The sequence below is a fragment of the Oxyura jamaicensis genome, chromosome 2, assembly GCF_011077185.1.
Source record: "Oxyura jamaicensis isolate SHBP4307 breed ruddy duck chromosome 2, BPBGC_Ojam_1.0, whole genome shotgun sequence".
Classification (NCBI taxonomy): Eukaryota; Metazoa; Chordata; class Aves; order Anseriformes; family Anatidae; genus Oxyura; species Oxyura jamaicensis.
In genome coordinates, this window is record NC_048894.1 from 38474757 (window position 1) to 38489466 (window position 14710).

Here is a 14710-nt window from a genome sequence, read left to right on the forward strand (position 1 = left end):
AGGGAGGTTGTGGAGTCTCCTTCTCTGGAGATATTCAAGACCCATCTGGATACCTACCTGTGCAACTTGCTCCAGGCAACCTGCTTTGGCATGGAAGTTGGACCTGATGATCTCTGGAGGTCCCTTCCAACACCTACAATTCTGTGATTCTCTGTGATTCTGTGATTCTGTGACCTTTATAGAAAATGAATGTAAGTTAAAAGAAGGGTAGCTGAAACAAATCTGCTTTTAAATTGTGTTGAATGCTTGTGGAATATCTCTGTAGTATTTATCCATCTTCACTGTCTTGCTGTTAAAGGAAAACTTTAGTGAATATTGTGGGTTTTTTTTGGTGTCTAGTCTTATTATCTCATCTTTAACAGAAATGCTTTTAAAAAGCAGGCTCTATGCATGATATGCAAATTCGAATATGCAACCACGCTAATATTTAAATATATGACTTGAATATTTGATTTATTTTGCCCAAAGTTAGAGCACTTGACAAATTCTGAGCTTGACAAATTCTGAGTTGTGGTTTTGTCAAAATTTATTATTTGGCTGTCTGCAGATTGGCAGAAGTTCTACTCTGTTCCTGCAAATGCCCTGTACTCTTAAACAGTCCAATAGACTCAAAATTACATCTTTCTTAATATAACTTGAATTTAGCTTTCTTATCTGAAAAAGTAAATTTAAAAGTACTGCCAGTAATCTAGTATGTCCACTGATCATTAAGTCCAATCAACCTGAATGAAATAACTTAATATTCATGTTGATGTGTTGAAAAATCAATATGAAATTGAATGCTTTTTTTTTATTATTATTATTTTTTATGGAAGTGTTGCAATCTACAGATGAATATATATCAAAATACAAATACTAATAGGTTTGTATCTCTCATTGCAACTGGTCTACTGGTTAAAAATAAGCCTAAATTCTGACTTCTAGTCTATAAAGAATTATAGATTTCTAATAAATTATTCTAAATAAAATATCATTCTTCCTACTATGAATTTTAATATCTAGCTGTCTCTGAAGAACATTGAACGAAACGCTGAATTTGTTTTGTGTTGCACTGAGCCTTAAATGATATACATTTCACCCTCATTGCTTAGGTTGGGTTGCATTTTTGTTAGTTTGTTTGTTTTGAATATGTTATAGTGCTTTTTGTTCATTACAAATAGCAAGTGATATCAAAGATTCCAGATTATGAAAAGCAAATAAATTTGAACCATAATATTTTAAGATAGATTTGAGAAAATTTATTTTGTGTAATAATTTAAAGTTAATTATCCCTTAAGAAACATTACTTAAGAATTCAGTGAAATACAGAAGATTATTGGACAAAAAGATGCTGCTTCAATAAGTGCTATAATGTTTCTTTTAGTATACAAGTTTGGGATTACAGTTGTATCATTAATTATCTGACTTAAATTTTAACCTCAAGAAAAACAAAAAACATAATCCTAATTGTGTCTTCCTGAAGCTGATTCTTTACTGTCATTATTAAAAAAAGTGTAATATAATTAGACTTACAAAACAAGACTTATCAGACATCCACTGATGTTATAGGAATTATTGTCTGTTATTCTAGCCAACACCAGATTGGCCCTTTAGAAGTAAATTATTTTCTGCTGTGAATGATAAGGTAGCATAAAGTATTCTGGGTTTATTTTGATGTAAACAACAGCAGTGTTTGGCCATCTAATACTTTTCATAAAATGATATTCTTAGTGAGGTCCACTGTATTCCTGTTCGTAATGATATTCAAACATTCCTACACTTAGAAAGCATCCTCCCTCCCAATCTTTTCTGTCCTTTTGGTGTCCTATATTCTGCTTTTTGCAGTTCACAATTAGAATAATAATAAAACAAATTTTAAAAACTGCTTAGTGATGCATAATTAGATCTTAAACAGTAAGAAACTCAGGATTATATTAATTTGATAGTTATAAATACATTTGGGATGTACAATTTTGCAGGTCTTTCACTATAATACCATCATTAAGCTGCAGTGGAACCATAGGATTTTAATTCTTTTGGCAGTGTGGTGATTTAGTTTTGTGATGATGGGGAAGCAGCATGTCAGTGCATGAATGGTAATGATCCTTATTGTCTAGCTAAGCAAATAAAAATGACAAGCAAAACCAAGCACTGCACTGAATGCATTTTTAAAGTATATGGTAAAGGGGAAGCATCTGTTTTAATTTAACAATCATTCATTAAAATACTTTAATTAGATTTGAGGAAAAAGGGAGTAAATGCAGTGCAGTTTCATGAACAAATAAAAGATTAAAAAAAAAAATGTATTAAAAATATGGAACAATACAAGCCATAGAATTTTATCCCTTGTGTAAATAAAGAATACAGTAGCTGAAGCTGATGGAATTTCATGGATCTAAAACTCTTGTGACAGTTAAGTCTGAATCACACTTATTTTTACTCAGTTTTACTAATTGCATTTTGTCAATTCCCTCTCCATTCATGAATAATATAGCCCTGTATGGAATTTAGGCATAGCAACCTGATTTTTTTTTTCATTAAAATAGTTCAATTTTTCTCTTTAAATGTACATATATTTATCAAGAGATACTTAGTTAAATTAGTTTTGTATTTTTTCTTAATACACACAAGAATCCACATGCATATAAGTCTGAAATATGAAAAACATCTGTCTTGGGCCTAGACTGCTCCTGATAGCAAGCTGTAAGGTATACATTCCTTAGTAAGCAGTAGACAAAAAAAAAAAAAAAAAAAAAAAGTCTTTCCTCTCTCGATGTGAAGTTTGGACAATTCCTCACATAAAATTTATTTATTTATTTTTTCACTTGAAGATAAGGAAAAAAAGGGGGAAAAAAATAAAGAAAAAGAAAAAAAAAAAAAAAAAAAACCTTGTTTCAGAACTTCATATATTATCTGGAAATTGTCTCTGTGACGGTTGAAAAAGACCATACAGTGCTACAGCTGTAGATGTAAACTGTGGATGAGGGTCTAAAGTACAAAACCTTCAAAGACACTTCCACAAGGCATGGAAACAAACCATTCAGCTGCAAAACATGCTTAAAGATTCAAACACAAATTATAACCTCATTTTTTTGCTGATAGATGTTCATTTCAAAACACCTTTCTTAAATTTATAAGATGTTGATTGCATTTCACGTACACTTTAAAATTCTAAAATGCATTAAGTTATAAAAGCATTGTGACTCTTATGTGCCTGTTACATATACAAAAAGTATAGTGGGGCTCTGGAAAACAGATGGCAGTGCTTTTGAATAAAATAATTTCCTCCTCACAAATAAATAAATAAATAAAAAGTAATAAAGTCTGGTGGGGGAATAAAGGACAAAAGATTTCACATAGCCACAGAATGTCCCTCAACTCTACTTTTAAGTAGAAAAATGTTATAAAATAAATTAGTTTAAGTGATGATAAAAGTCATCTTTATTATACAGACAGGGGAGGAATTTGAGTGGAAGCACCTCTGAAACTTCTCCAAAGCTTCCATGTTCATCCCCAGTCCTTGCTCAAGTGTTCTTTGGATGTGCCATCTTGGAGGCAGTTGTAAATTATTGCTTGAAGATGCAATAAGGCAAGATGGTACATGAAGAATCATTAAATGAGAGTGCTCTGTGATCTGTTAGACCATTCTGACTAATGGTCTAAAAACAGAAGTTGCAGCTATGTTGCAGGCAGTTGGGGCTTTGTTTGTAACTATATGCCCAGTTGTGCTTTCCGACAAAGATAAAGAAGTATTATGCCAAATGACGTAGAAATCTGTGTGTAATTCATGTTTTACTTTTGTGTTCCTCTACAGATAGTAACTTCATCCTTGCAAATGCTCAGGTGGCTAAGGGATTCCCTATTGTTTACTGCTCAGATGGCTTCTGTGAGCTTGCTGGATTTGCAAGAACTGAAGTCATGCAGAAGAGCTGCAGCTGTAAATTTTTACTTGGTGCTGAAACAAATGAGCAGATGATTCTTCAGATTGAGAAATCATTGGAGGAAAAGATAGAATTCAAAGGAGAAATCATGTTCTATAAGAAGAATGGTAAGTTTTATTTGTTTGTTTGTTTCCTATTTTTCTGTTAGTCCCAAAGAATAAAACTTAGCATTAACCTGTATAATACATAGTTTGATTTCCACTTAATTATTTTCTATGTCTACAGTCAGACCTACAAGAACAGATTTGGATGCTTTTGGATGCACATTGAAACTATGTTTATATTAGCTTTTCTGATTGTGTATTAGCTGTTTGGAAAGTTATAAAACTGTGTAGAGAACTCCAGGGTCCTAAGCCGCATTGTGAGGCACTGTGATATCAGCACTTAGTATGACACTGCATTTTTTTTTCTTATCCTGATGTCCTGACCCCTTATTGATGAAAATGAAATTCAAAAATTAAGGTAGGCAGTAGGTATGTAAAATTTTCAGTCCAATCACTAAAATGCTTACCATTTTGAATGATCCAAGTGGCTCATTCTCCACAGCTACTCTATATAAATACAATAATAATGACTTTCAAATATAGATAAGTACTCTACATAGAGTTTACATTTAAGTATGTATTGTCACATAAAACATTCTGAGCATTAAGCAACTCCATAGACTAGGAAATTTTGAGTTGCATTGCACTCTCATCAGCTCATCAGCTTGTTTCATTATATCAGTCTCTTTCAGTGCACCTATTCTGTAAGTGTTTAAAGGGCCATTGTTCATGTGATCTTTGAACTGTACCACTAGCCAAGGGTGACCCTAAGTAGGAGATTCTAATAGAACTGCAAGCACAGCAGTGCTATAGGAGCCTTCTCATATATTTAATGATCCATGATCTTAATGGATCCACAGGTTGAGTATCACCTTATGTTTTATTATAAGGCTAGAATTTCTAGACATACATTTAAGCCATATATTTTATCCATATATTCTATTTATGTCCTTGTTAATGAAATATTTCCTCCCAAAATGTTATTACTACTATATCTAATAATTTTACAAGTTATTTTCTAGAAGTTATAGGTGTTTAATGACAACAAAAATGGTGTTTAAAACAAAAGAGAGAAAAAAGTTGCTGTTTAGTTTTGTGTTAATGACTACTTTTTTTCTCTCTTTTGTTTTTTATTTTTTTTGAAAGAGACTCCCATATTTCCTTGAATTCATCAGCTCATTTTTCAGGAAGGTTATTCAATAAAACTAGTTTCTCCTCTGTAAATCATGTCTGAATGTAGGGAAAAATTATCTTACAGAAACATAAGGGCTGCATTTGACCAGTATTGTAGAATGACTGAGTATAGCGGGAACAGATTTCAATATACGTAAATGAAAGAAGTAAAGCTAACATATTCATTTCACTGGCTTGGTCCTGCAGGTTAAATTTTGATTCCTTTGCACTATGAAGGGTGCTTCAAACCTTCAATAGGTATGACTAATTCAGGTAAAGGAAATTGCAGATCAATTTGCTTGGCGATTAAGTTTATGAAACATAGGTAAAGAGAATTTTTTTAGGATAAAAGAATTCCCACAATCTATTCTCAAGCATCCCTGTGTATAATTGGAATGGGAGCCATTCCAAGACTTTTTCTGAGTATGAATAAATTTCCTTGACTGTCTATTGTATTTTTCATTTTCATGTATTTCTATACCATTGTGAAGCAGAAATGAATAAGTATTAAAATGAGTCTGTTCTTGAATAAAAGCAAAATTTATCTTAAAAAATAGTTTTGGTTTGTTGTTTTTTGTTTGTTTGTTAGGTTTTCATAGTGCAGACATTGAATTTGGTAAATCATCCATTTTAGCTAAATGTTTTGTGAGTTTTTATCAGAAGAAAAAATGAACCAATGAAGCAGTTAAGGTTATTCAACATCGGGGGGGGAAAGAGAAAAAAAAAAAAAAAAAAAAAAAAAAGAGGAGGGGAAAAAAGGAGTCTGTGTTACAGACAAATGTTTTAACAATATTTTTAGACAAGAACTTTAGGACTAATGGCCTCAGAATGAATGTATGGCTACCCTGAGGCTTACTTGATACTGAAAATACCTGCTAAAGGGGTTAGTGCATAGTGTAACCCCAGGAACAGAGATCAGTGAGAGACAGGTAACTAGTAAGGTTTGGTTTTTATAGGGTAATATTTCAGTGTCCTGTTATGACTTTAGGGTATCATATGGTAAGGTATCTGGCTTTAGTCCACTATTCGGAGTTATAGCCTTACTCTGTAAGCCTAGCTACAAGACAAAATAAATACTTTCAGGGATAACTTCAGGCACAGAAGTTCAGCTTCAGGGATAATTCTATGCTCACAGAATTACAGAATTGACTGAAATGTCCCTCAGAATACTCCATAAAATAATAATTTAAATAACTACATTATAAAAGACACAACATTAGTTTTTTTTTTTTTTCTATCCTGGATTTGATCTAAAACTCAGAGGCTAGAAATCTGTAATTAAAATGTTTTTTGTTGTTGTTGTTGTTTTCGTTCCTTTTTTTTTTTTTCTATGTGTATCTCCTTATGTGAGAAAGAAATTTGAACTTACAAAACTAAATATGTGTTGATTTTTAATTAGTATTATTTTTTAATAACCACATTTTCCAACATTTTGACTTTTATTTAAACTCAATTTAAAACTGATTTGGTTTTTATCGTTAAATTAGACTATTCATTCAAGTTCTGATTCAAGTTTGGGAGTTAAAGCCCTTACTAGTTTTGATCTGAATTTGGTAAGTTTAAGTATAGGGTTTTTCACAGTTATTTAACTATTACCTAGAAATTCTAATACCAATTTTTCTCAGGAATTGTTCAGTAAAGGAGTGATTGCTGTAACTAAAGCAATTCCACCATCGTACATGCAATTTCATAGGAATTCCAGACTGATGTGAGCTGACACTCATTGCACTGAGAAAAACCAACATGCAAGGAGCTGGGTAGAGGAGTAATATGGATTATCTGTGGTAAGAAACAAAGAAATTTATTGTTTTGGTCTTTTTGTTTTGGATCATAATAAAAGGGTGATCCTCAGCTGTTGTACTCTCACCTAACTAGAAAACAATCTTCTTAGAATGGATAAAAGTATGTGTATTCTCCTTTTGTCATTCTAACAAATCTTTACCATAGCATAAAATGTTTGTACCTTCCCATGATGGAAGGTTGTACCTTCCCATTTCTGCCATGTTAGTTCAGAACAGTTATAAGAACTATGGCAGCAGATACAGCAGCTTCAGAGAGATGTCTTTTGGAAATTCCACTAAAAACATACTTTTCAACATAGTTTTAGTATTTATTTCAGTTCCTTTGCCAGTTTTTATTTATTTATTTATTAGATTTATTGTGCTTTTTGAAGACAAACAGAAAAAAAAAAAAAAAAATTTTTAAAAACAAGAAAATGTGTGACTTGCTTTCTTCAGAAAGTTTTAAAATTAAGTATTTTAGGAGTTGCTTTTTATTTTTTTTCTCTTACTATTTCTACACTCTTTTTGAAACATCTGTGACAAATTAAGTTGTCAATTATGATAACTGAAATAAATAACCTTTCTGAATTCAAGTGACTTGTGAGGGAAGAATTCACTTCAGGGGTCTCCTTTTTAGAGTAGTCTGATAGCAGATGAACACTTCACTAAAGAACTACGTTTAAACAATCCCTTCTTTTTCTCCCTGGCAGACCACTGAAAAAAATTATCAGCAATAAGTACGTATAGTCAAATAAGGTCTTCATGATCCACCAAACTGAAGTATAAACAAGGAGCAGATTGGATTTTTTCCTTTTCTGTTGCAGCCTAAGAGGATGCTACAATAAGCCTTATAATCACTGACTTAGTCCAGCGTAAGCTCTCCATCTTCAATCACTGAGAAGGTCATACCTTAGTTCCCTTATGACCCCAGCAGTCTCATTTTCTGTGTCTCAAAAATCAGTCTGTAGTCTTTAAAAAAGGGTTTGGTCTTGTTTGTTCTTACACACACACTCACAGTCTTTAGTAGTGCTACAACCTTCCTTAATGGAAAGGAAATTGGTCTCTGCCTGTGAAGGTGTAACTTGTGTAAAATACTGTGTAACCAGAAAAGTTTACTTTTGATTTAAGGATTTGTGAAAGGCTTCAGTATGGCATCCATTGTGTCCATGTCCTCCACTCACCACTTCCCAGCTGGAATTTGTGGATATTTAAAAATCCCTTCTGTAACAGTAATGGACAGAGTAGGTGTTGCTGGGGCCACCTTTATGAGTTGCCTTAGGACTTGACTGCATATAGAGTTGACTTAAGCACAGATACTCATGGGACACTATGACATCTTCTACCTGTAAACTAATTTAAGCACTTTCTGAAGTAAGTATTAGGCATCTGCCTTGCAGTTTTTCACCCCTAGAGGTTTGGTAAATAACTTGTAAAATCAAGAAGACATGAAACAGCTATTTTCTCAATTCTTTAATTCCAAGCGTCAGTGTGATTAAACCAAAGTATTTCATCTCTACTCATTAGTGTTTCAAAAAATCTGTACCTTTACCTGGAAGTATTATTAATATAATAATACTTTATATATATGTATATAAAGTATTATATATATATATATAATATATAAAGTATTATATTATATATTATATATAAAGTATTATATATTATTATATTAATAATAATATTTGATATAATAATATATATTTGATATAATATATCAGATGGGTAGAATAGGAGTTGCAAAACAGTGAAAGACAGAACATCTCACTGAGTTACTAGGTACCACTGGGCAAAAGGCCATTTGAAGCCTCAGGTGTAACGGTGTTCTCAGATGAGCAACAATAGCAGCCACAGGCAAATGAAATAAGCCTCAGGCCATGAGGCATTTGAATAATGTGGCTAAAGAAGATCAAAGACTCCATACATTATTTGCAGTCAATGAATGACCTGCATAATGCAAACAAACAAGGCTTTTTTTAAAGATAATTTTATTTTTTTATTAAAAATAATAAGTATTAAAGAAGTTTAAGTAAAAATAATCTTTAAAGAAAATAAGGATTTTTTAAAGCTCTTTTTTTTTACACGCACACACAAACACGCACACAAAGGTATTTTGGTCTTTGCAGAAATAGCATCCCTTTTTTTCCATCAAGAAGTTTAAAGATCTACTTTAATGATTCTCTAAAAATATCCTGTAGGACTTTAAAGTATAGGAGTTGTATGGTACAATATGAACTAACTTCCTGCTTTAGCAACCTTTTAATTGCTTTGGGAAATGTTAAGACTGGCAGCTACAGGAGAGACATTGATTAGAATTTTCCAGTTAAATAAAATTAAAATTTTCCATACAAAACCATCAATTTTCCAGCGACATCTAGTTACTAATGTACAGGAACTTTCTTGACAAGTTGTTTGGCAGGAAAGTTCATAGAAATGTGACTTCACTGCTGCCTTACCTTAAAAAGAAAGTTGCCTAACAAGAAAGTTAAAATCATTTGTAGCTGATTTGCTCACACTATCTAAATTATAGTACAAAATACAGGAGGAGTGAGGGGGGAACAGAAAGAGAAAACGATGAAAAATGAATCTGATGGTAATATCTAACTGCAATTATATGACCTATAAGCAATAGTTTTTATCTTTATAAAAGCATTATTTCTTGTTTGTTTGTTTTTCCTCCCTTTCATATAGCTTAATAGTAAAGGATATCTCAGTGCTATTGAGGAAGTTATTTTTTAAAAAGCAGTATACCTGTGTGTGTAGACTAAAGGCATGTCCTTATTTTCAGTTTTCATAGAACAGGAAACATTTAAGCTTCTTTTCTCCTCAAACACTTCATTTTTCAAAATGCAACGTGTAGCCATGAAGTATGTAGACATTGCAGACAGTCACAGTTTCTGCTGTGAGAGCTGCAAAAGGGGAAAATGGGGCAGATGTTTGTTCCTCTGGAGATCCCTGGCTCAGACTCTGTAGAATGTTGTGTGAAACAGTCAGTGAAAGGAGATAAAACCAGGGAGGAAAAAAAAAAAATAATAATAGGGAAAATCCCATGTGCAATGTGATCTGAAACATCTGAGATCTTTTGCTATGATTTAATGAGACTTCAACATGAAGTTGCTTACTGCTGCTTACTAACTGACAGTGCTGAGACTTTATTCTGATGGCACTCATGGTGACATTGGCTAATAGTTTCTTTCAAAAGCAACATGATTTATTAAAAGCATAATTCACTGTGAAAAGATTTGTTCTCATAGAAGCACACTGATAAGTGAATAAATCCATATAAGATTTTCCTGGTGCTTATTGCATCATTATAAAGTGACAGGCTTTTCATTGCTTACAGATGCTTACAGATTTGTGTTTCCATACAGGCACCATGTGTTTCCAGCTGTACTTAATATTAATGTTTATGTTGTATGCACTTTTTCTTTTTTAAGATTTATCTAAATATGCTACTTTTTGCACATACATTTTAAGAGACATAGGTATTTATTTTGCTATGGGATACTGGGGTCAGAACTGTTAGTCTATACTTCAGATTTTCTTATGGTTTTATGGTCACAATGAGGATGCTGATAGGTTATGCTTTTACAAGGTTTTAAATCAGGCTTAGCTAAAAGTTGACTTCTGTCCCCACGCTTCAACATGAGTTAGGCTGATGTTTGTTTAAAGAAAGGACAAAGAGCCATCTCTCCTGATGATCACCTGCCTCCCTTCTGCTGACATTTCTTTAATTTTTTCATGGTCCTCAATAACCTTTATTGGATCATGCTGCAGAATGTAATTGCCAACTCTTATGCTAACAATTGCAATGAGTTCTTGCAGTATCTCCATGGCTTTTTTGGACGAACAGGTTCAAGTTAGCACTGTGTATTGAACCATCTTACTGATTTGGCTTGGGAAATTGCAAAAACGGTGTGATTTTATAGAGCAGGTAAGTAATGAAAAGGTTAAAACCTACTATTTTCCAACTGGCAGGGTTTCTGTAATTCTTCTCAATGGAAAGGCTCAGAGACTGTTTACAGCATGTGTTCACATGGATTCAAATGTTGAACTGGGAAGATTAATCTTCTCTACAGCATTATGTAATTTTTTCAGTGCATGTTTCAAAACCCTCCTGCATAAACCCATAAACCTGACAGAAGGGCGATAGCAATCCAGATTCATGACACAACCCTTTATCAGGTCCCAGCCATGTCCCTTCCTCTTAGAAAAGTGCTGGAAGGCAGAAAGTCAAGATCAGGTTAAAATTCTTGAATTATGGGCTCAACAGAAAATCCTCAAACTCATTTGAAATGGCTGATGAATATTTACAGATAAAACTTTAATTTTAGACAATAACTATTGAGTCACTGATATAGCAGTCAAACAAAAACAATCTCTGACCTTACCTTATGGAAAAAGTCATAGAAAATAAATTATCAGTTTATAAAATGAAGCTTTGCAACATGAGTGGACAAATAGCCAGCAGAATTTCCATTTCTCCAAGTAACATTTGATGAAAGTGTTTAGAATAAGCATGAGGCTGCAACCAGAATTTCTTCCAGCTCTGGGAGGCCTACTCTTCTGTAAACTCTGACCCTTCTGTTTATAGGAGCTGCCATTGGCAGAGACATCAGAACCAGGATCATGAAAATGTCTTGAACAAAAATATCTTTATGTTTTTCTGTCTCAATATTTGGAATCGAAAAAGTGGAAAACGTACCAGTACTAGTGACTGTTTTGGTATTGTTGTGTTGTTATTATTTTTCCTATGTCAGGCATTTAAGACACAATTTTAAAAATATTGGTTAGCTTTTTGAGACAAACAGAAGCTGGGGAAGAAAGGTATGTATAAATACATGTTTTTCATGCATGTTTTTCATACATATACATACATATATATATACATATATATACATATTTTCATACATATATATACATACATTTATCCAATAAGTCATCCTGGCTTAAGAAAATTTGTCTTTTTTTTTTTTTTTTTCCAAGTGACAAAAGTACACCCCTCAGTAGACTAAAAAATCTTATCTGCTGCTGTCATTAAGTCTACATTTTTAACAAGGAATTGTTAAAATACAAAAAGAATAAGCACCATAGGCTGTAAACACAATTCTAACAATAGATTTCAAAAATACAATAATCAAGGGAAAGTAGACTTTGCTTATTTAGAGATTGTGTAACTCAAAATAATGAAAAAAGCTGATATCATCTGAAGAGAGGAAAGACAAGACTACTCAGGAAGGACTGATCATGACTTTTTTCCAAAACAGTACATAGAAAAAACTGAAGACACTATATTTTTTTTAGATTTATCTTCCAGTATACTGGGTAAAAACAGTGTATGGTTAGACATATAATTATTAAACAAGTAAGATAGCAAGAATATTTTAAGATAATTTTTTAAGACTTTAACTATTGGATATTTAATTATATCATTAAATTGCGTCAGTTTCTGCTGTCACAGGAGTTAGCTGACAAAAGACTTGTAGTGTTATGACTGTGACAGAATAATGATCTTTGCGGTTGGAGAGAAAATAAGTTGCAGACTGCTGGTATCAAAGAATTTGCCCTGGAGTCTTTTGCATTTAAACAGGATGTGTTTCATTGACTTCACTGAGGTTTTTTTTTTAATAATCCTGTGTATTTTGCTAATTGTTATAAACATAACCTAGTAAATGTGGAAGTTCATCAGGGAAGTTCTTATCTGCTTAAATGCAGTTTTCTTTTCTAATCTGGAAAGAGATAGGAAAAGGAAATTAGAGCAGACAAAAAGTAAGTAGCACACATAAGGATAATGACTGTCACGCGGCTTTAACAGGCATCACTTAGCTTCTCTGCTTTTGTTCAATGAAAACTCGTATGTAACTAGAGGATTTTGAAATAGGCAATTTCATTAAGTAGAAAAGATAGTAGAAAGTGGGTATAAAAGGGGAGAGAGCAAAGCTGAGTAAACAAATCCAAAATGTAGATGTGCTCAAGTCCATAATTTAGTTAGTATAAAATGTATACAGCAGACTGTACTAGCAGTTGCATACAAAAGAAAAGAACACCAAGGTTGGAAAAGTCAAGGACTCAAACCAGGAGCTGCCAGAACAGAGGCAGCCTCTGTCAGCATATTAATAAATGCAGATTTTGAGGTGGTGAGGAAGTCTTCCTCTGACTAACATTGGAAGTTTGCAGCAAGGCAAGGATAGGAAGTTAATGTGCTGTGGAATGTCTCCTCTTAGTGGAACATCCTGTCCCTTTCTCTATCATGGCAGCGATGACAGCAAAATTAGACATGTTGTGCAACATGACATATTGAGTTTTCCAGCAGTAGTGGGAACAGAGTGTAGGATGGAGTTGGTCACTGAAAAGGGGAGACATGGAGAGGGGATTTTCACATTCTCTGATATGTGATAGATTTGAGTTATTTTACATGTGCTCTATTGCCATGTGTGAGAGATATGCAGGGAGATTTTTAATGGTAATTTATAAATCGTTACACAGCTCAATAGCAATGACTGTTATCTGCTTATTCATATTGAACCATAATTTTACCTCATTATTAAGGTATTTTACCTATTCCCTTTCCCCCTACCTAGTTCTTGAGATACCTCTGTATTCTCATTTGAGATTTTTTTTGGAAGGGATTTAAGTTGACTCTTATAATTTACAGAGAGAACTAATTGCAAGCATGATCTGTTGGCTGTAGGTTCTTGAGACTTTTTTTCTACTGCTTTGGGAGTGTTAGCACAACCATCAGTAACCATATGTGTCAGTTACCTGATACTCCATATATCTTCTTGTTAGTTTTCTTGCAATATTGTCAGACCAAAGACTGTCACTAGGATACAGCACATAGGCTGTCATCAACAGGAGCAGAATTCAAGGGAAAATTTGATAAACTTTGTTAGTAAGTACATGCCACTTCTGCAAAAAATGGAGAAGAACGAGGGCTTACTTGCTTAAAGTAGCAAAGCCTTGAGTTAACTATGTTAACTGATCCTTGTTAAAGTTTTGGTATTTACAAGAGAGACAGTATTCTGATTACAGATGTACTTTTTCTTTCAGCTACATTCCCTTCTACTTTAATTCTGTTGCTTTTTTTTTTTTTTTTTAAGAATTGTTTGCTTCTTTGCACTTTTGTCTCCTCAACAAAGTGTTGACACCTTGTCAAAATCACAAAACTTGCAAAACAAAATGTTATCATTGGCACTTGAAATCTAGCAAAAAAAGCCAGCTTGGTTTCCCCAGACAAAGTCTTTGGCATCCTGGACTGTCAGCGGTGGAGTTCACACTTTCTGTAGTAGAAAAGGTGAAATAATCTGGCTAAACTTCTTAAAAATAAGCCAATGTTTTATTTTGCTAACAATGATTAATTCTGTAAATGAAAGGACCATGTTGTAAAGCTGAAGAATTAGTTTCAACCCTGTTAATAGGTTATTGTAGTTATCTATACAAAAATAATTTTATTTCTGTCTTTAAAATAACAAATCCCTGGAAAAAGTTTTGTGGTTTTTGTTGTTTCTGTTTGTTTCATTTTCTCTTAAAAGCTAGATTTACATCTGTTTAAAATCAAGTACTGCAATGTAAAATAATAATAATAATTAAAAAAAACCTGCCAGATACATGATGTCCTGAGTAGCTTAATTCTGTTTTTTTTTTTTTTTTATGTTATACAACATGGTAATTATTAAATGAAAAGATGTTTTTGTATGTGTGTGTCACAAGACTTGTTTATCTAACATGCAAGACATTTATGCTTTCCTTTTTTTACACTAAGAAGATACTTACTGCAGAAAAGCACAGTTAAAAT

General features: G+C 32.9%; 1 protein-coding gene across 1 annotated transcript in view; it reads left to right on the forward strand.

The window, feature by feature from the left end:
• KCNH8 (potassium voltage-gated channel subfamily H member 8) overlaps positions 1-14710 on the forward strand; it is a 194115-nt gene that overhangs the window by 59514 nt on the left and 119891 nt on the right. Inside the window, exon 2 of the mRNA XM_035316085.1 lies at positions 3794-4027. Coding sequence (XP_035171976.1) covers positions 3794-4027 — 234 coding nt within the window. The remainder of the gene's footprint in view (positions 1-3793; positions 4028-14710) is intronic.